The sequence below is a fragment of the Vidua chalybeata genome, chromosome 10, assembly GCF_026979565.1.
Source record: "Vidua chalybeata isolate OUT-0048 chromosome 10, bVidCha1 merged haplotype, whole genome shotgun sequence".
NCBI classification, from domain to species: Eukaryota; Metazoa; Chordata; class Aves; order Passeriformes; family Viduidae; genus Vidua; species Vidua chalybeata.
In genome coordinates, this window is record NC_071539.1 from 18811956 (window position 1) to 18835212 (window position 23257).

General features: G+C 41.8%; 1 protein-coding gene across 3 annotated transcripts in view; it reads right to left on the minus strand.

Annotated features, from left to right (window-relative positions):
• The window catches only part of PXYLP1 (2-phosphoxylose phosphatase 1), a 48310-nt gene that overhangs the window by 16563 nt on the left and 8490 nt on the right, over positions 1-23257 (minus strand). For 2 of the 3 annotated variants that reach the window (XM_053952321.1, XM_053952322.1), the window contains exon 2: positions 16961-17092. In XM_053952321.1, the coding sequence (XP_053808296.1) occupies positions 16961-17039 (79 nt within the window). In that variant the 5' untranslated portion in view covers positions 17040-17092. Of the gene's footprint in view, positions 1-1181; positions 1388-16960; positions 17093-23257 lie in introns of those variants that run through there. The other variant, XM_053952320.1, reaches the window with a different exon arrangement.

Genomic DNA, 23257 nt, shown 5'->3' on the forward strand with positions numbered 1-23257 from the left:
TTAGCACGGCCAGAGCAGTTAATAAAATAGATCTGAAACATATTTCATCATCTAACTGGAAGCTTTGCCAGCACTGAAACTATAAAGAATATGGACATATTATTACAGAGGAAGCTTGACAACAGAAAGGGGAAGAGAACACATTTTATTTCCCAATATTCATAAACTTACTTTTGTAACTAAAGAAGCTACATAAAAACTACTTTGAAACAATAATTTTGAATAGTGAGGAAAAAAAGTAGTAAGTTACAAAAATCATAAAAGGAAAGAGCTCAATGCAACCCTTCCCAGGTTCCCAGCAGGGTAAAGTTGTTTGAAACATGAAGTACAATTGAATACATGGGCTGGCATCAGGCAGAAGTGAGACCTGATGGAAGTCAAACAGCAGCTGCTGCCTTGTGAGACAGAGAGGCTCTGGTCACACAGGACTGCACCTAAATACTGCTGTAGAATCACTCCTTCAAGAATTCTTGCAGCTCCAAACTCAGATTATTTTTTTAAGGCAACAAGATTCAAAAGAAATAAAATCCAAATTCTGATACTAAGCTTAATTTTAAAAGAACCCCCAGGAGCCTCTATTTTAAATCATACCATAGAACCTGAAGACCACATTCTAAAATGAACTCAATAGCTTGACTAAGAAATGTGTTTAAGAACAAATCCAGTGGCATCTTAAACACTGTGAGTACGGTTTTATTTCCAGTGTACATTAATTAGGACCTATTTAAAGAGCAAAAAGTTAATTGTCTGACTTCCATACTCCCTCCCCCCCACCAAGTTCCTGAATGCCCAAATATATAAACCCCTAAATATCAGATAAGCAAAAGAGACTCAGAAGTGCTTTCAGTGAAATGATCATAACAATTCCTACACAGCAACTAATCCCCTTTGGAAAAATGTCAAGTTTACCAAATCAGCCATTGTGCTCAGAAGCCCAAGCAGGGAGCCAGATATGCATTCTGGCTACAAAACTGACATGAATTTGACAGAATTCAGTATAGCAGAAAACCAAACACACAAAGTGCAATTCATGTAGAAAGAACACCAAATAAAACACTAAATCACTTCATTATCAATTTCTCTCCCTCCGCAGTCCTATTTTCAGCTTGAGATACAAAAGGTAGCAACACTGTTTACCAAGAAGAAACATTTATCCATGAAAAAGAATTAAGAATATTTACCTAAAATCAGAAAGACAGGCAATAAAACCAGTTTCCATTGCTGTTTTCCCTTGTAGCTCCAAACAGCCTGAGAAGCAGCAGCACAAGTAGCCATGTTGGTCTCAATTTTCTGACTTAACAGAGAGCTGAAGTTTTCATCTTTTATAATACAGAAGGTTCTTTCAGCCCCATGCAAACATACTATTTAAAACAGTCAAACAGAAATGCAGGCACACAGCAGAAATGAAGAACAGCAAGCCCACTGTGAGCAACCTTATGCTGAAGGGTAAAGAAAAGCGAACGCGCATGTTAGAGAGCACAAAAAGTTATTTATCCACTCCCACCTTCCCCCCCCCACCCCTTTTGCTCCTACCAGGGCAGTAACAAGGCTGCCTAGCAAAGAGCAGAACACTCAGGCTTCTGAAAGTCTGGTGATGAATGTGGAGTTCACAGATCCATAGAATCATTAAGGCTGGAAAAGGCTTCTGAGATCATTGAGTCCAATTGTTAACCCAGCACCACCGTATTCACCACTAAAACCTGGCCCCAAATGCCACATCCACACATTTTCCCTCATATCCAGACTAGAGCTCCCCTGGCACAAATTCAATTTCCTCTTGTCCTGTTGCTTGATGGGACTGGAAGAAGAGGCTGATTGGCACCTGGTTTCAACCTCCTTTAGGTTGTAGAGAGAGAGAAGGTCCCTCTGAGCCTCCTTTTGTCCAGATTAAACACCCCAGCTCCCAGCTCTTCTAGCTGCTCTCTCCCTGAAAAAAGGGGAAGCTAGAGTAGATGTACTGTACAGAACAACCCAAAAGAGGCAGGAATTCTTGAAAACAACTAAGGTGGGGGAAAAAGGTGAAGAAACAATCTGGAAAAAATCTGAAAAACAATCTGGAAAAGACAGCTAAGGCACACACGGGCTGAAGAGCACATGGTGCAACACTGAAGGTACACTGCCAGTGGAGAAATGAAGCAACCTGAGCACAGAGCTCTGACATCCTGTGACCCTGGGAATGACCCTGCAAGTCCCAGGTCTGATCCCTGCAAACCCCTAGGTGTGGTCCCAGAAAACCCCACCCTCATCCCCAAGCAGCACCCCCCAAAATCAGTTCTAGAGCTCTGCCTTGGACTGCAAATGCACATTTGGGTATTAATGAAGTTCACATGCGCCTGTGTGACACACAACCCACCTTTCTCATTTTCTGCTTTTGCATTGCTAAATAAAGGCTTTGACTGGCTCAAAGGTAAGATCTGTATTAACAGCAAGGGCCTTCATCCATAATACATGAGGCCACCATCACTAATGTGCTGTATTTGAATGGTGAGTAATCACCCAAACAAAAAAAGGCTTCTTAACCTCACAGTGGTCAAACTATCAAGTACTATTCAAAAAGATAACCATAAAAGTCTTTTGAAAGGCTTTCTAAGCCTGTGAACACAAGTTTCTAACTTTAGATTTAGTATTTATATAAAATATAAATGGAGCCACTAAACTTTTACAGTCTTAAATTTTCACTGGCTTTTAATTTATTAGAATGTGTAGCTTAAGTAAGAAAAAAAAAAAACCACAGTGATTTTTACTTTAAATCAAACCTTTTGCCCTAAAGAACCTGAAGAGGAATTTTTTAACGTAAGATCTATGCACACTGAACCTACAAAGTGACAATCCTCAGTGTCTTTTCAGTCTCAATCCCTTAACTACTTTTTTCACCACAACTCTGCTTCCCCAAGCACTTGCCCTTCCGTTTCCTCCACTCTTGCTGTGTGTCCTGCCTGTTGAAGAGCAAGGGGAGAAGGGGTCCCTCAAGCACAGATGTGCTCATGGGCAGCCAGAGCCCTCCTTGGACAACAGAACAGGCTCCAAGCTTCAAGGTTTTCTTCCCACAGTGCTGCTAAATTCCCTGAGCACAATTAGGAAGGAGGAAAAAAAAAAATGAGTGAAGGGAGCTATGGGGGAGGTGGGTAACAGAGAGAAAAACAGTGGGGAATGGAGGAGGGCACACACTTAAATTTAACCTGGAATAGCAACAACGAAATGCTCTGCCTTAACAAACCCCTGAGAAGATAAAGGCTCCTTGGAGTGCAAATTCTCCACAATATTTCAACCTAACAATTGTGTGCATTCCAAGGTGACACAGGTACAACCTTCAGAGTGCAGCTGTGGCAGGGCAGCAGAGGGAAGCCCTTCCCTCCTCACACACCTGAAATGTTACCTGCCCAAATTCTGAAAATGCCTGATTCAACAGAGATTCACCAGCCCTAGCAGAGAACAGGGCAGGAACTTCCAAGCTCATGGGATTGACTAAGCAGGCAAATGGGAGCAAACAGAGACTACAGATCCCCTCTGAGTTTCCAACAGTTTGCAAACACTCAGCACCAGTGGTGAGTTATGGGCTGACACATTCAGACACATACACCTATTTAACCCACTCAATTTTGTTACTGCTGCTGCTGTTTTTCCTTCTCTAAAAGAAATCATAGTAATTTAGAGACTTTTCAAGCAGTCTTACAGCACAATCTTATTGCCAGCAGCCTACATGTCATGTTCTAGGACAAACTTTAAAAAATATTCACAAAGAGTATTTAGGTGTAGCAAACAAGTAATGAATAAATAAATATTCCTTTCATGGCAGTGTTTCTAATCAAAAGTGCTGAAAAATGCTGGCTACAGCAGCCTTGAACACCTGCACTGCACACTGCAGAGCCACACTTCAGCTGTGGCCTTCAGCACAGCATATTTTGACACCAGAAATTAAAATCTACTAGAACAGTTCTATCGATCCCATCAAATAAACATGGGCATCTCTCTTCCTACAGCAAAAAAAACCAATTACTTTGGAAGACCATGAGGAATGCTGCAGCAGACTAGTGAAACACAACATCATATTTCAAATCCTCACAGAGAAATTTTAACCTGTCATGAGAAATTGATTCAATTCACACAGCTGGGGAGTTGGGTGCATGAGGAGGGTGTGTGTCCATTTTGGTGCACTCATCTTTGTTGGATAAGTTTCTGCATTACTTGAGTCAATATCAGAAAAATGCTGCTTTTAAAATTCTGTTAAGTGCTATGTTTGTATTTCCTCATGCAGTTCCTCAAACTACATCTTCAGTTTCATAGTGACAATACAGAAGTAACAGTCCCATTTCCTCCCCCAATTACTTCTTGTGATTTAATCAAGAAGAGAGGTGGACTTCCCTTTTCTTTTAGCCTTGCAGACTCAGTCACCACAGAGCCTGAAGCATCAGGTCCCTTCCTGCCCTTCTCCACCCGGAGAACTCAGCTACAGCCACTCTGCATCCGAAACACGCTGGAGATGGGAGCAGGGCAGCCAACACGAGGAACCACTCTCCTCCAACTGGAAAAATACCCAGGGGAAATTTGAAATTAAAATGCTGTTTCTCTGTTTAAAGTGTAGGAAATGTAAGTTTTCTGATGCATCCTGTGTATCATAGGTTCACTGACAGAAAATGGGAGCTCAGGGAATCCAGGAGACTGCAGATGTAGCTCAGCTAACCCAGTGGAAGTCAGATCTGATGAAGGAGGAACAAGTGTGAGCTCTAGAGTATTCAGATATTTAATGTGCGTGTTTTGAAGAAAATCACAGACATTAGGACATAAGGAAAAAAACTTAACAAGACTTAACACTGCTCTTCTGCCACACACAAACAAAATGGAACTCTACACACACACCCCAGTATGAGTTTTCTCACCACACTGCCTGCTTTCACCCCAGAACAAAAATATAATTGCAGCTATAACCTGTAAGTGCATCTTAGTTTTTCTAATCAATCCTGGTGTCATTTTCCTACATGAAATGCAACCAAAAGCTTTTTCTTCAGCTTAATGCCACCTGAGTTTTCAGCCTTCTTAGTTTTTAGATCCCTAAAGTTTTCTACTGGAGATGCAAATGGACAACTGAGAACTGCTATAAATAGGCTGCTCTCCTCAGCTGTTTTTCACAGAGTTGGACAGAAATAGCCAACCCTCCTACCCCTTTCCAGGAGTGGGGCAAAGCCTGCTTGTCAGCCTATTTTCTGGCTCACAAGCTGCCAACTTTCTTTAAAGGTTTTTCTCATTTTGGGGCAGGTGCCAAAAGCAGTCCTTGCCCATGGAGCCATAGCTCACAGGTACTGACCTAGGGCCTTATTCTATATCAGAGCAAAAAACCAGATTTCAGTACTTGTGTGATCACATTCAAAGGTAAAATAGAACAACTACACACAACCACCATGCTTACCAGCTTTAAACACCAGTATTGCTGAGAACAGGTTTCTTATTTCCAGCTGCAGTAGCTGCATGGCGAGCAGATTTTTTTACAAGGTCACAATCTGACTTACATGAGGAAAAGAAATATGTTAAGAAAATCCTTTTTGCACCAAACACAACATGGCAGGCCTTGTACTCTTGTGTTTGAGATCTAATTTAAGCAGATACATTAAATTACACAATGTGTGCTTGCATTTATTAAGTCCAGATGCAGCTCTGAAAAGAGCTTTATAATTTTAGGGATTTCCCCCTGCCCCCCATTGTTTTTCACTGGACAATTCAGAAGGGCATATGGCACTGCTTAAACAGATTCCAGGATTTTCAGCCTGACAGCAATAACACAGCAATGCTGACTGCAAATCTGAGCCTCTTCAAGCTCTGGAGATGACAATCATTTTCCACTTCTTCTCCCAACGTGAAAAATTACTTGCTGTATTTTATCCTATTTTCCTTCTACACTGAAACTCTACAATGTTCACCACCAAATAGATTTCTATTTTCATCAATTTAATATACTAATTTCTTTAAAAGAAATACACATGCATGCTAAAGATTTCTTTTCCAGCATGTCACTAATTACCCCATTGCTTGGCTCTGCACTCGGTCTGGGGGGAGTGGGGGAGGTTCCTACAACACACCCAGACAAGCAGATGGATTTGCTGCTCTATAAACACATTGCTCAAGTCACATCTTGCTCCTTCTCCAGGTTGTTCAGTGACAAGATGCAAAAGGAGCCCAGCAGTGCTTTCACTGACACAGTTGTGCTGGTCCTGGCCCACCACAGCCTCGCTGGGACTCCCAAATGAGAAGGGCAGCAAACACCATAAACCACCACGCTCTGGAGAAGTCCCTCCTCTTGCTGGGAGCTGCCACGTCTCATCATGCTGTGAGAAGACTTCAGCTGTACCAAATCAGTGTCCTGAGGGCCACCAAGCAAGGCTTAAATACACAAAGACTAAACAGGGGGGAATTATGGCCTGAGCACGATTTTTATAAATACAGTAGATCCAGCCACTGCTGCTTATCCAACAAGATTCATGAGCACTGCAGTAAGGTTTTAAAGCACTGTCCTGCTTCTGTCTGCAGAACTCAGTACCAGCTAAATGAACTAATCCAACTGAATTGTCCTGGAACAGATTTTCAAAACAGCTTTTATCAGCTGTGTTCAGAAACAGCTGGCAACTCTTCCCATTTCCATAGCATTGTCCCAAAATAAAGATCAACTGCTCTACACTGATATACGCTGCACTGAGTGCCTCTGCCATCCTTTTCCAGGGGGTGGGGACCTTTGCTTTTAGATTGAGGTTTGTTTGGTTTTGGTTTTTTCTTTCCTTTTATCCTGTATGATTCCCACAAATACTGGAGTGGGGAGCTGTGCAGCAGTGATTGCAACATGACTGACAAAAAGATGCTTGGCAGATTTCACACATGAACTGAACACCAACATAGCAGCCAAGAAGACTCAGCACAGCAGAAGAACACATAGCAAAACGTATTTTCTCAGGAACACGGGCTATAAATCCTCAGGCTTCAGTGATCCTTTCATCTACAGCAGCTGGGCATGATACACAAATATGCCCCATAAAGGAGAGTTCAAGATAAGTTCAAGAGTTGCTCCTGTTCTGTTACCCAGCACTCTGTTGCTGACATGAGCTCTCTATAGCTGAAGCCCTGTGAGTGCTCCCTGCACACAGGGGAAGTATGCACTTGTCTTTGTTATCATCCTGGATGCCTCCTTTCCTTAGGGTTCTCCCCAAACTCAGAATGGGGAGACTCAGACTCCTCAAACTCATCCCAAACTACTCACAATGTCTTTGACATTCAAGTCAACTGTCATTAGGATGTGTACTAGAATATCCAGCTGTTAAAATAGGAATCCCAAAATACACAGGGAAAACAAAGAAATAAAGAGACTTAAAGCCACACCTTAGCTCTGCCCAGCACATCTTCACAAGTACTGCTCCCCTGGTGTCAAAACACCAAGGCAGCAGCTTTTGGGCTGCAACAAACTACATCAGCTCACTGGTCCCTGCCCTCCCTGCAGCACCTGAGCCTCACACCTGGCTGCAGGCAGAGATCAAAGCACTGCCAGCCCAAGGCACGGGGCACCAAGTGCCTCATATGTTAATGGCAGCAGCCAGACAGAGCCCACAGACATCTGGCACCTCTCTACAGCAGTGTCCTTCCAAGATAAAAAGCCTTACAAATTCAAATCAATATTTTCATTACTGCATTGAATTAGCACTTTTCTGTTTCACATCTAATCCCAACTGCTTTCTGTCCACAAACTGACCTGCTCAGGGAAGTGATCTCAACACCATATGCCACTGCTTACCCAAGCCAAGCCAGCTCACTTGTTTGTCCTTGTCAACACCAGGGCAAGGCACAGAAAGCTGCCATGGATTTGCCAGCAGCAAACCTCAAAACATATTTAATACAGTAGAAATGACAGATTTTTGTGCTGGGGAAGCCTTCCTTGACAGTCATTAATCTCAGGAATTCAGAACAGTGCTCTCTGAATCAGAGAATTATTGGTATCTTTGGGACTCTTGCCATAAAACAGCTTAGGGGAAGACAGTGAATCTTATTTCTTGTCTTCATTCAGCATTAATGTGCACAGTTGGTAAACCCAAAATTATACCACATATGTTTCCAGCTCTTTTAATTCAAACCATCTCATAAAAGTAACAAAGGGAGATCACTTCCATTTTACATGACTTCATATTTCACTGCAGCAAGTCCACAAAAGCCCCAGTCTTTTAAATACAAACTACTTAGACCCCACCTCATTTAAAATAAACCACAATGCCATTTAGTATGTACAAGCACTGCTTTTCTCTCAAAGAGTGAGCTTTGAAAAGCCAGAAGGGAACTCATTTTGGGAACAGAGATTACTCTTATTAGAAAAATCAAAAGGCAATAAAAAAACTGCCTATAGGCATTAAAATCTTCAAAATCAGTACAGTTTGAGAGACTTTATTAATCACAGAAACTCCACATGCCCAAGAACACACAATAAATTTTTCAAAAACCTTTACAGTCAAGTGACAAGATACTTTGGATTAAGTCAGTCACTGTATCATTTCAATGAGATCCCTGCAAAAGCACAGATAAAAGAACAAAACTGCCTGAAAGACAACTCACAAGAGAAAAATTAAAAGGACTAAGGAGAAACATGAACAACTGTATGAAGCATATTAAGCATCTCTCTTTCAGATACACACAGTGGAACCAGCACATCCACAAACCCCAATGGTTTTCAACTCAATTTGCAGCAGCACAGTGGGGATTAAGGCAAGCACAAAGCACAGCTCAGAGAAACAAAGCTATCATCAAACATGAAGTTTAAGTAGCCCTCCATGCTTTTCAGAAGACTGCACATGGCCTAGAAATAAGCAACATTGACATTAAGGTAGTTTTCCTGGCACTGTCCTGTTGAAACTCTGCTCACTGAACAAGGAGAAAAGGGAAATTTGGGTCAGAACATTCTCTGATGAAGACGCAGAACCCAAATCTCAAACAAAGGGCAGCAAGTTATTAAAGTATGATGAGCTCATTTGCAATTAATAGATAACATTGTCCTAAATGCTCTGGTAAAAGTAAAGAGAGATAAAGCTAATAAAGTGTGAATGATTGTGAATTCTCAGAAAACTCTGCAAGAATAAGAGTGGTCAGCAAAAGATTAACAAAAGGCTCCTACTAAAACAAAGCAGAGTGACAAGGCTGTGTTTGCCTTCTCAGCTTAAGACATCCAGGTTTTGTTCTGATGCCATCGTCTCTGTAACATGAGAAAAACAGAAGTACAAGGGTAGGCAACCCTGGAGCAAGGGGATGAGCAGCAGAGAAATTGCTCATGGAAAGAGCAGACTTCAGGGATAAGAATCACTGCCCAGTGCCCAGCCAGCCCCAAGAGCAACACCCAGCAGGGAGGGCAGAACCAAACACAGGCGAGCTCTGCCTTGGCTGCCTCACCCACAGGTGAGCAAAGCCCAGAGCCCACCTCCCAGAGAGCCCTGGCAGTCAGGGCTGGGGACAGGGCCCCACACTGCCATCAGCTATCCTGAAAACCCCAAACGAGCCAGAATGCAAACCCCACACTGCCATCAGCTATCCTGAAAACCCCTAATAAGAGCCAGAATGCAAACCCCACACAGGGAGCCATGCACTTGTGAGAACTGAGGCTTTACACCGTGCACATTTCACCAGTGTGAGTTAACCCTGACTCACCATTTATACAGAATGGAACAGCTGCACATTAGAAACAATATTCTCTTTTTGCTATTTCAACAAACAAAATAAGGTGAACATCCAAATTTAAAAACAATGTTCCAGTTGTTAAAACACAATTTAGCCCAGTATACAAGTAACATATTGAAAAATCCTAGGAATAATTTTATAGGATTTAAAAGACAGATATGCCATTCTAAAACATGCCTGCAGTGACCTGTAAGGCAGCCTGACTCACCTTTCAAGAGCTGTGAAAAAGGAAAGGCAGAGAACTGGTTTAATGACAAAACAGAATTTGCTAATATCTAAATAAATAAATCACCTGATCTACAGAATCAACTGTACAGTAGCCTTCAAATGTGCTTTAACACTTCATATTAATTCTGCTAAAATACAGTCCAACTAACCACCATGGATGAAGTCAGAATACAGATTTAAATAAGAATTATGAAGTACTGCAGCCTGACAAGTAACTTCTGTTGGTCAAGTCCTGTCTCAAGCAATTTAACCTGACCTATATTTAAAGCTACTTTGAAATGATTGCTCTATTTTTTAATGAGAAAGTAAGACTGCCCCATAGTATCATTCTCAAGCATTCATCATGCTCTTTTCCCTTCAGGGGTTCATTTTGTGGACTGATGCATTATAGCATCACTTTTGAAAAATCACAAAACAGTTATTTAAAACTCCAGTAACAAACATGAAAAGGATCCTTAACAAAAATTTCTGTATTTACAGTTAGTTCTCTTCATTGGCTGCTAAAATATACAGAGCCTTGGATTTATTATTTGTGGGTCGTTTTTCCCTTTAATCTTAAATTCAGATTAAATTAGCACTTCTAAAAAACAAAATCCAGAGAGATTTCTCATGAGTGAAAAATTTGCCATGCTTATGAGCTCGAAGGCAAAATTCATGAAGGGAGATATCTGTTCTCCTTTTAATTTCATATGCTGGTAACACATGACAAAAACCAGTTCTCTACATCAAGAATTCTAAAGCTGTGGCTTTTTAAATATAGTTACTTGTATACACCAGCAAAATGCAATACCCACCTTAGCAGCCACTGGCCCAGGGCTCTGGCTCCCAGCAGGGGCTGCAGGATCCTTGGTGAGGATCTCAGGCTAAACCCCAAACACCTCAGTGCTGCACATGATGCCCACACTGTCCTCATCAAGTGAGAGCTGCTGGCAAAGCTCAAGCCAACAAAATAAAACTCTTCTGCTTTTCTGTGTGGAAAATCCCAATTTCTGTTTCCTGTGACTCATCTTTGAAACCAAAACCTCCAGTGCGAAATCAAATGACAGAAAGTAGAGGGAAATTATTACTGGAACAGCAAAATGTCACTTCCAGTCATGCTGATATACCAACACCCAAGCATGACCCATCGAGCCAGAGAGAGTATTTTTAAAAAAATCCAAAAAACCCATAAAACAGCTCTCCACACTTTACATGGGAACCAGCACCCTGCTGGGGCAGTGGCCAACATCCTAAAAAGCAGTGGCAGTCACCAAAATTCTTTTTTATCAAAAGGAAAGCCTAAGCCACTGATCAAAGTATCCAAGTATGTAGGAAAACAAACTCTAAACCAGAAGAGAAGCTCCATAGGCAAGAGCTGCCCGAGAGCCAGAGCCCTCAGAAGGACAGTCTGGAATTGATGTCAGCCACAAGGTTATAAAAAGCAACCCTGTAAAAAGGGATGTTTTCCCACTACCATTTTAGTCCTCTTCTCTTGACTGTTACTTTTTTCCTTAGGCTTTCAGTAGATAGGGGAAAAAAACCCCTAAAAACCAAAAGTATTTACTTCATGGAAAAATTAATTTACATGCCTTTGATTACAGAGTAAAAAAAAAAATCATTGTCAAGCAAATTTTACAGAGTGTACACGTGGCATCCTAACAGACAGCTTTTAAATTGCCTTTCCATTTGGTTTATTCAAGGAAACTCATGGATAAATTTTTGAAACATCCTGAGGAGACCCACCTTGAGGCTTCTGCTGCCAGTCACAGATGTTTCTAATGTAATGAAAGGCCTGTGCTTGCCCAGTAATTGGGTTCTCAGGTACCAGTCTTTGGAGGAAAAAGAAAGCTGCTCTTTAGGCCTACTTGTAAACTCCTGCTCCTGAGCTAACCAATGCAATTAACATTGACAGGGTCCAAAATTCTGTCTTATCTCCTTAGTTTGAGGCTGCAGGACCACAGCTGGATTCTGGCACATCCTTTGGATGCAGGTGCACTGCCATCCTGTGTCCCTGAGCTGCAAGAATTGCCCCCAGCCACTGCATTTACCTTCCCTTTGCACTGCTCTAGGCAGTCAGAGCAGGAAGAAAGACCTCGGCCACTGCAACCCCTTCTTCTGGCAAAAAAAGAATGAAGCATCCCTACATATATTCTCTATGTTTGTACAGAATGAACCTGCCCATTTTTAGTCAACAGCATTACAGGTAATATTTACAGAGACAAAAATACACAGTCTAGCACAGGTCGTTTTTCCATTCTGCAGTTTTTCTGCCAAAGCGAAACACTGAAAACTTTAGATAAAAACAACATTATTACAATTTAGAACAGCCCTAACTGACAAGTCTATCAAAACCAGCTCTCCTTTTGTCTCTAATGCTGAAGTTTTAAATTGTTTTACAACCATGACCATTTACATAAACAAAGAGGAGAAAAATAAAAACATATGTGGACTAATAAACACTATAAGAAAAATACTTCTCCACTCGTTTCTGTAGATCTGGCCCCAAATGTAAAACAGGAGAGAAACAATGACAATTCCTTATAAAACTTTAATCTGCTAGTCATATTTGGTTTGGAAGTCAACCAGTTTCCAGTCCAATGGGCTTTCCAAACAAAAATGTTCCATTGATATAATTATCCATTAGAGACATCAGAGCATTCTTCTAGCCAGCAGTGGAACATTTTCTTTGTGTTAACTTTTAAAACTGTCATTTTCCTACACTATTTAAAAATTCAAACATGTACAAAATCCAGTGGCATTTGCCATTCAAGAGAGGTTCCCTCTATTGCTGACTGCTCTAGGTTTAACTCTGTACAATGCATTAATAGCAAAACTGAACTTGAGGGCACATCTGGCCCCAGCCTTTTGCTTCAAAGTCCAGGCTACACAATTACATTAAAGATGCCTAGAACTATTAAGGCTTGCATGTTTTCAGCAAGTATAAACTCCCTGTTAAAAGTCTTCTATGTGCCTACTAGAAATGGTAACCAAACCTGACAAAACTATGAACAGGTATTAAAATATCCTAGTAAATTTTCACATGTGTCTCAAATGCATTTCACCCATCATCCACCAGGAATGTTAAAAAAAAAACAAAACCAAAAAAAAAAACCCAAAACTGTGGCATTATTTATCTCAATAAATACACAGAGCTTGAAAACAGTAGGAGTTCCTGAAGCAAGTTCCCCTACCCTATTGCTCCTTGTGAAATTCCCAGGAAAGCAGCGAGCCCCATGGGCAGACAAAGCCCAACACAGACCCTGGGCCTTTTGCTCCTGTTCAAGGATGTAGAGAGCAGAACCAGTCAAGTGCCCCATTGCCCAAAATGTACAGGACAGAGGACCCTGGCAGGAAGGAGTGTGTTTCACAGGACCCAAGCATCATGTCACCTTGAAGAATGACTGTTACAGTTTAAGAAGAGTCTCCAGCTGTGCAGCAATCTGCTTACATATCTCATACTCAGGATAAGGAGATGAAGAAGATGCAGCTGGCATTGGATGCAGCCAGCCAAGCCAGCACACACATGGACAAACATAAACCAACTGCTCCAAGAGCTGCCTGCCCTACCCCTGGGACAGAGCTGAGGGCAGCTTCTGACCTGGATCCTGGCCAGCTGCTCCATGTCCATCCACTGAAACTGCTGGTGGGAGAGAACACTTCTGGCTCTCAGAGCTGTTGAGAGAGACTTTGGGGGGAACTTTCTCCGTGATTTACCCTGTGAGGTGAGCTGTTACTGTCCACATAAGGCACCAGCCTTGCGGCGAACACAGCACAGGAGAGCAGCCTACAGAACTCAGAAAGCACAAGAGAAGAGAAAGGGACCAAGAAGAACCAAACATCACAACAGGGGACAGAGTTTTCTGTCAATCCTGGGTTCATCCCCACCCTACCAACACTGAAGATTCTGAGGTCCTATCCTGGTTGTTTTCCCCAGCATTTTTCTCCTTGTGTCTGAACTCGAGATGTGACAACTATGAGCTCTGAAACAATTGCCTCAGGAGTCTGTCTTACAAGCAAGGACAGAGTTACTAGGACTGCTCACACGACCACCCATCACCTCCACCTCATCATGGCTGAGGAAATCACTGCTCATAAAGCAGTTCCAGCTCCTTCCCAGCACAGCACATTCAACTAAACCAGCATCCTCTTCTGTTTGACTGGGTGGCAAACTGCTGCAAGCAATTCCTGAACCCTCACAGCTGAAGCATGAGCCAGACTGTGACCTTGTCAGCCATCCCAGTGTGGGCTGTTTGTAATATTGAGTCAGAACCTACAGAAAAATAGCTGAGCTTGGCCTTTATTACCCGCTTTGCTTCAGAGTCAGCTACAATTCACAAGTCTGGCTTCAAATGCCACAGTTCCACGTGTGGATAAGAAGGATAAAATATCAAGCACTTACAGGAGTTATGCTCTGCTCTAAAGCATTAGTTTGAAAATAGAAGATATGTACCACTTGTATAAGTATACATTTAGTGTTACTGTTTTGCTTTTATAAACAAATGTATCACAGAAAGGAAGAGACATTTTCAACATTTCATGCTTAGAAAAGCAGAAGCATATTTTAAAATTACCAGCCCTCCTCCACAAAGCTGTGCACTGCTTGCTAACAGAGATTCACAATCTCACAACAGCATAAAACATTCATTTCCACTCCAAATGCTTCACAAGGTACCTCCCTTCTAACAAAACAAAATAAATCAGTGGCTTGGGCATTTTCATGGGTTTAAATGTATAAACATTCATTTTCACACCATGAGCATAAACCATATTATCAATCACTTAGGTTGGAAAAGACCTCTAAGATCAACACCAACCATTAACCCAGCACACCGTGTTCACCACTAAGCCATGACCCCAAGTGCCACATCTACATGTCTTTGAAATGCCACCAGGGATGGTGGCTGCACCACTGCCCTGAGCAGCCTGCTCAATGCCAAACCACCCTTCTGGTGAAGAATACCCAATATAAACCTCCCCTGGCACAATTGGAGACTATTTCCTCTTGTCCTATCACTTGTTACCTGGGAGAAGAGACTGATCTCCACCTTGCACAACCTCCTTTTGGGTAGTTGTAGAGAGTGATAAAATCCCCTTGAGCCCCCTTTTCTCCAGGTTAAACACTCCCAGCTCCCTCAGCCACTCCTCATCAGACTTGTGCTCCAGACCCTGCACCAGCTCCACTGAGGAACTGCTCCAGACCTCAGAGTCTGTCTTTTCATGAGGGGCCTGTAGCAGGATGCTCTGCCTAAGTGGGGGTAACACAGCTCAAATTTTACCCTTTTTGCCAAGAAGTTTTAAGTGCTGGATGGAGAAGGAGGGGTTCATGCTAATTTTGGTGTTGAAGAATGCTGCGACAAGCCGGACCCACCTATCCCAAAGTTCAGCATTCTGATGATGTGAAAAAGCAGTGTCTCCTGACAGAAACAGGCACTGATGAGGCTGTGACAAAGAAAGCAACGAGTGATAGCCCTGGTAACTCACCTGAAGCTGCTGAGCTGCAGGCTGCCCAGCTGAACCAGCTCACCTAGAAGCACAAGGTGATCCAAGAGGGTTTTGGTTTTGCTGTGGAGATGGACTTTGCTCCAAGTTTGGACTAATTGGTCTACATCCTGAAGCTAGTAGAAGTTAAAGTATCAGGCTACCTGAATGTCTTGGCTCCCAGTGGACTGTACTGCAGTTCTCATGATGTAAAGGTCTCTGTATCAGTGCTGCTATTGGCACTGAGCTTCACCTTGGCTGCCTGCTGCAGCTTCCGTGCTTTTTAAAGCACTTCTCGAACATCCTTATCTCTAGCAGAAATGTTATGTTCTAATTAAGCAGAAAATCATTTTATCTTTAGATGAAATGTGATTCACTCTCCTAAATGCCTGCCTCCTCCTCTCTAAATAAAACTCATTTAGTTAACAATTCAGTTTCATGTTTCAGCTGCAGCTCCTCTAGGACCTTCACCCCATGCACAATTCATAACCAACATCAAGGGTAGAGCAATAACGAGCCTAAAGGGCAAAACAAGCTGCAATCACACCCCTGGCTTGTGCCCAGAGGAGGCTGAAAAAGCAATTCAGAGCCACAGATCCCTTTACTACACAAAGATGAGTTTAAGCACACTAAAATAACAGTAGAAAACCACAAAGTTTCTTTCGTTTTCTCTCCCTCCCTTTTTTTAAGTTGTCTGTCATGTGCAAAAGACACATTCTAGTTCTAATGCAATCTTTTGGGTTTTGAGGGTTTTTACACTACGCAGAAAAAAGCACAGCCCAGAAGGACTGTGCTCAGCAAAACACAATGAAAGAGGACAATAACAACAAAGAATCTTATCCTATCCTATGGACTGTGCTTTTACTTGCCTTCTAACAGCACCTCACTACATTGCTGTGCATTGGCACAGACCACGTTATCACAAAATGTGGCTTTAGCTAGGAAATGCTCTCTCTGCTGCAGGAGGTGAGAACCAGGCACAGGGCACAGTGCTCATGTGTCACCTGCACTGCCCTGCCTCCAGCTCCACCTCCTGCTCAGCCACCAGGATGCCAGGGCCCTCTGCACTGACCCATCTGAAGCACAACACAATTTATCTGCTCTTGAACAAACCAACCACTTCTGATGAACCAATCCAACTGCGTGAACTTTCCTGATGGGAGGGTACAAATCAGGAGAAGTTCCAGCACTCAAACTTCTCACAGCAGTTACCTAAATGCCATCTGGTCTGATGCAATATAAAATAGGAATTGCAGCAGTTGTCACTCCAATGTCCTTTGTCTACTTTCATGGAAGGATTTAATCACACTCAATTACTTAACTGCACTACAAAATGCAGGTTTTTTTTTTTTTAACAAAATAGCCTGATTTGAACTCTCTAGATTGTATAGATTTCTACACAAAACTGTTTCTTACCTTTTTGGAAAACAAACAAACAAAAATCCTTACAAACAAACAAAATCCCCCAAAATAAACGCCAAATATTTCAATAAAGAAAGAATGCTTAAACAACCTGCAATTATGGCCATTTTTAAACACACCTGTAAACCACCATATGTGGAAAACAAAGCATGAGGACACTTACAGAATTGTAGACTGAGGCTCAAAAAGGCTAATAAGGCTGCCAAGGCCAGCAAGAACAGAAAACGGTTGCGGAAAAGCATTATTATTCACTCTGCTTGCTCTTCATGGTTTCATCTTCAGATATCTGTGGTTCCTGCAAACAACAAAATAGTGGCAAATATATATTTCAGATGTGGAAGCATCAGTTATTCTATAAAGGCAAGAACACAAGGCAATTCAAATTGGCAACAACAAAATGGAGAAGTTGCCTTCACCCTAACAATAGGATTAACTGTATTTCCACAACAAAACTTTCAGGTAAATGAAAAAGATTTATATTTTCCATTAAATTAAGCTTGCTCCTGCTAACACAGGGTTAATACTCACATTCACAATTCTTAAGATAATAAAGAGTAAGAAAAGCTGTCAATACCACTACACAGTAAACTAAAAAGTAATAAAGCCTCGGCAGTTGTTACTCATTGCAAAAATAAAAATACAAAAAACCCAAGCCCTCTCCTGAAAACATCCAAATATACTTTTCCTTGCAAAATTTATTTCTGAAGAGTACAGAATTTGTCCAAGTGCCTTGTTTTCACAGATGTACACTCTCCTGTGGAAAACTGCTCTATATAAGTGATGAGAGGGGGTTGCTCTCCCACCTTACATGCCTTTTTTTCTTTTTTAAACAACCAGCTGCTCTTATGTGCAAGAGATGCCTCCTCCTAGCACTGACAGTGTGTTGCAGGAAATTGGTTAGTCTTGAAAGAAATCTTCTGAGATTCCCAGATCCTTTGAACTGAGTTCTATTTATGACAGAACATTCAAACCTGTTGACAGAAAGTAACTTTTTTCCCCTCCACCATCTCTTTTTGCCCCCAAACTTATTTCCTCACAGAAAGAGGCCTCTCTTTATTTTTCCTGCTTTTGAGAATGACAGTTCTTATTTACACATGTAACTAACACATATTTGCTTACCAAAACTCTTCTGGACTCCAAAAACTAACCACCTTCGCAAGATTTTAATCTCTGAGTGCTGATAAAACCACAGCCTCAAAATTCGGATATTTTCTACACTGTTCCCCCCCCCCCCCCCCCCAATTAATTTCATTACTAGTATTTGAAAAGGTCTCAGGAATCATTGAACTTATTTTATCCACTGGGGCTGGTCTTGAAAAGAGTTGTGTGATTGCAGTAAGTGAAATCCATTATACACATACATTTTGCAGGACTGAGGTCTTTCCATCTCATTTTACTTGGACAACTTTTTTTCCAAAACCTTTACAGCTTTTGGAAACTGTGGAAGAATGGAAAGATCTGGAGATTCTGAGAAGCAAGAAACCAGAGTCATTACAGTATTTTTCCCAAAGGCTCACAGCACCATAAATGGCATGTGCAAGCAGTAATAAAAATAAAGTAAAAAGAGAGGGAGGGGGAAAGTTGGAAGGAACAATTTTTAACAGTTCTGAATTTCAAAAAATCATAGCTCATCCTGGAACATCCTAGTGAAGGGCAGGCAGAAGCAAAACTGAACTACACACTGCAATTCAATAAAGCTGTGAAGGATAGAAGGTAAAAGGATTAGTATATGTCAAACACCAGGAGAGAATAAAGCAGTGCAACCAAACAGATGGGACAACAGAAGGAACCACAGGAAAAAGCAAAAAATAGACTTGGCAGGAAGGAGAAGGTAAAATATTTTAAAAGCTCTCAGGAACAAGAGGTCTTGTGCACAGTCTACACAGATTAATATTGTTGTTGCACAAAATAAAGCTGCCACAAAAAAGAAAAAATTTAAAGACTGAAAAATAGGAGATCTTACACACTTCATATAAGCAAAATGTTTTCGTGAGTAAGCTTAATGAGCTTTAAGCCTTAATTGCAAATCAGAAGCTTTAAAACATTGAGTGCGAAAGGCATCATTCAAGAAATTACAAAGTGGAAAGATTTTTCTTTTGAATACACTTTGGCTTGCTAGCAAATTAAACGTTGCTCTGTTGTGACTTATGAGGCATCGGAACAGCTCCTGCTGAGAAGCTGTTAATTAAAAGCCTGTCAACACAATTTGCCGCCAGCTCCTCCTTGGCAAGAAGCTGCAGGGAAGCAGGTGAAGGTACATGAGACTGAGTCCTGGAGCCTCTGCTCCTCCAGGCTGGCACACGAGGAGCTCCCAGGGCAGGGCTCGCTTGGCAGAACAGTAAGCATTGTGAGCACTCACTGAAGTGAGCACCGGTAAGCTAAAAAAGATAAAACAAAGCCTGGAGGGGGGAGAAATAAAGGCAAACCAACCTTATCTTCCCCTGGAACTATTCTCACATGCAGATGAAACAAAACAACAAACCACAGAGCAGAACACATCTGGGGTGTCCAGCACAAACTGTCACAGAGCAGGAGCGCTGCAGAGCATCCCCTGCTAACCTGACATTCGGGCACTGCTGATCTCGATCTGTTTGCCCAGACAGAGTGCAGCTCCTGGCCCAGCCTCCACATCTCCACACCAGGAAGGGATGACTCCATGAACAGCAAAGGGCAATCCCACCAGCAGGTGACAGCAGCACCTCGCTGGCTGCAGGAACGTGGTTTGGAGCCAAGGAAGCCCTCACTGCTTTTAGAGGGCAGTGAGCACCACAGCGAGGTGGAACTCACAGCAGCTTCTGACATGTGCCCAAAATGCAGTGATTGGTGCCCATCTCTGCGTTTAGATGGGATATTAGGAAAAATTTCTTCACAGGCTGCCCAGGGCAGCGGTGGAGGCACCATCCTGGAGGGATTTAACAGACCTGTGGATGTGGTGCTCAGGGACAGGGCTTGGTCATGGCTTTGACAGTGCTGGGGAAACTGTTGGACTTGACCTTTTCCACCCTAAACAATGCCACAATTCTGTTTCTATGAATGCAGTACTTGATAAAGATGGCCTTTACAACTCTAAACATTTCAGTGACACTAATTTTAAATGTAACACACTTAAACGGTTTAGAAAATCATAAGGATAGTCATTAATAAAGCATCCTACATTGAAATGCAGGTAAGTAAAAGGTACTTCTCAGACACCTTCTGCAGTGTACCTATCCAAAAATGTAACACAATCCAAAATCTCAACTCATCGAGACATGCCAGAATGACCCCCAGCATTTAGAGCACCCTCGGTATCTACCTAATCTCACACAAGTTCTGGTGTCAGGTGTTACTGCATGCTCACACAAAGGTAAAAACAGCCTTATGACTGAAGGCCAGGCCAGGGAGTCAGTGAAAATTAGTAACTACCTAGAAATGCTGGGAGGGAGGCAGCCAGCCTGGAGCCCAGGCGAGGCACGCAGCTGGAGCAGAGCAGCTGGCAGCTCTAAGCCACATTCTGCTCACACAGACCGCCCCCACGGCAGCACAGCGACTCAGCAAACCAGAGACAAGGGATTCTTCACTGGCTACACTTCTTTTGTTTAAGCCAGGCCCTGAAAATAACTTTACATCAATGCTTTCAAAGCACTTGTGAGATTATATGAGACAGTAAACCAGCACTGCCAAACTCCTGTGCCAATTGACTGATGCTGTTACAACCTCTAAATCACCAGCATCATCTATAATACAAACCTGCTCTCCAGCATGAAGCATAAGCACAGAATTATACTGACTCACCATGACAGCTTAAATGAATTTACTTGATTAAAACAGCATGTCTCCATAAATAATCAATAGTACTCCTCAAAGTCTGCTTCAATAAAATAACTGTATTTATCTGGTGTGCTGCATCAAAATGACATTGTCTACTGAAACATAAGAGAGCAAAAGTGGTCACAATGAAAAAAACAGCAAAGACAAATGGAGACTTTGCCCCAAAAGGAAGGTGGTGCTCAGTCTGTACATAACTATGTGCCAAAGACAGAGAAAAGTGTATTTTGGAGCAAGCTTACAGAGTGTAGGAGGGAGAACAAAAAGCCCACAGACAACATAAGGTAGATTTTGAGTAACATTCATAGATAGTTTTAGAAAAGGTCACAGAATAACAGAGACTCACCCATTAGTCTGGTATCTCTACACTGCATAAGAGATTTTAACTATCATTCCTTTTTTATATATCTTTTGCTTTTCATCTCTTTTGCTTTTCATCTGTAGGCTTATTTTTTGACAAAGCCTGTTTTGATGGCATCTGAACTGAAGGTGACAGCTCCTGATACAATTAAATAAAAAGTTCTGCCTTGACTTTCACTCTAACTCATGATGCTCCACCAATCACTCCCCAGCCACTGGGCAGCAGCAGCCTACCAGGCACATTTTTCATCTACTCACAAGTCCAGCCCCCAGACAACTTCAGACAGTGAGCTCATACTCTTGAATTAGCAACTACAAAAAATAGTTGTGTCAGCAAATGGCACAAGTCAGACCTTTTCTTTGGCACTCCAAGCGATTTGCATTTTTTTCCTGCAGGAATGCAAAATACTGGCTGGGATCTTCTGGTCATGACCAAACGGACCAGTGCTATAATGATCCGTGGCAAGAACCAGAACAGAGTGGAAATGGGAACAGGCAGCAGAACCAATTCCCTGGTCAGCATGACCTGCTTGGTTACTGATGCTTGTAATTGTCACGGTGAGGAAACCCTCACAAAACCCCTGCAGTCACTGTAGCAGCAGCAATTTAAATTGGACATATGATCCCTGCAACACTGAGGGTGCATTTTGCACAGCATCACAAAGTAACACAGCATCTGTGATACTGTTCAGCACAATTCTCCATTTTCCCATTGGAAAAGAAAACAAGAAACATACTTTTTTTTTTAATAGCATTTAAGAAAAATAGGTCACAACACTTGGTGCAAATAAATGCATTTCTAAAAAGAGTAACACTGGCTCATCATTGACAATGTTAAGTAAAACCTGCTCAGCAGTGTTATTCGTGTTAGCTAACCCAGCCCATGAGTTAAACTGGAAGTCAGTAACCACAGGACATGTAAAACTCAACTGAAAGTACAAACAGGTCAGCAGCCTCATGAAACAAAAACAAACAAAAAAACACACATACAAAAAAACTCCAACACCTAAGTGAAGATAAAGTAAGCCCTGATAAAAAAGGCAATTTGTACCACTCCACAAGTAAAGCATGGGAACAGCAAGAAGTAGTGCCTGTCCAATAGAGCATGGCTACATGTTAATATGCAAAACCTAATAGTTACTTAGAAGATAAATTTTTAATTACTTAATATTTTGCCAACAAGTATCTGATTTTAAAAGAAAAACAGCTAAGATGCTGAAGTTTAATATTCATTTTAGCACATTGAAATGTCCACATCCAAGTTTTTATTGTCTTCTGTTAGCAAGTTTCTTTCTTACCTAGGCAGTTCTAAAATCCCCATACTGGCACAGCTGGTCCTGCAAAGTGCAAAGTTATTGCAGTGGCCCAGCAGTACTGCCCAGTCTTTCAAGTGAGCAGCATGAGCTCCCACTTCACACAAGCCAAGGGACCAAACAGATCTCACTTGAACAATTCTGCCCCTCTGTACAGCACTCACCTTTCCTGTGCAGCAGATTTACCCTGAATTTAGTAAGCCTGCTGAGTGCTGAGCACATAGAAGTGATGAAGGGACCACCAGCCAGGCTGAACTTCGACGCACCTCAAAGATAAACCACTGCTCTCAAAATACAAGGTTCTCTTGACTCCAAAATCTGAGCTTTTAAACCTCAAGGTGCACAAGCAGATGAACTGGTGAACATTTGAAACACCTTTTTTTCCTAAGCAGCTTTCAAGTTTGAGCAGGACTCTCTAGTAAAGTTTTACACTGGAAATGCTGGAAAAGCCACCTTCAGCTTACATCCTCCAGAAGGCTGTTTCCTTCTTTCCAGTTCTGTCCTACTCAGTCACCATTAGGAGCTGCCTTCTCTCAATGAGACGTGAGCAGAACAAGTGTTTGCACAGTTTGGGTTTGCATTTGATTTTGCCAGTCTAAGTCCTTTAGAATGTATTTATTTTATTGAACTTAGAACCTACCAGTCTGTGAATCTCCTGAAACTGGCCAATAAACACAGTCACACAGAGACACCTATGTTAAAGTTTTGTGCATTAATATTATCATTAATGCAGTGTAACATTAGAACACTACAACTATTCTTTATGAGTTTCACAGCATTGGAAGTTGACTTGTTCTGCAGCCAGAAATCTCTCAGTTTCTGGAATTTTCTTATACTGACATCAATTTTCTGATGAAATTATGCCCACGTTATCTTGAACAAACATAACTCAGTAAAAAAAAAAAAAAAAAACCAAAAAAAAAACAAGGGAACTGTTAAAAAAACATGCAAAGATCATTAAGTGTTGGATTTTAATCGGT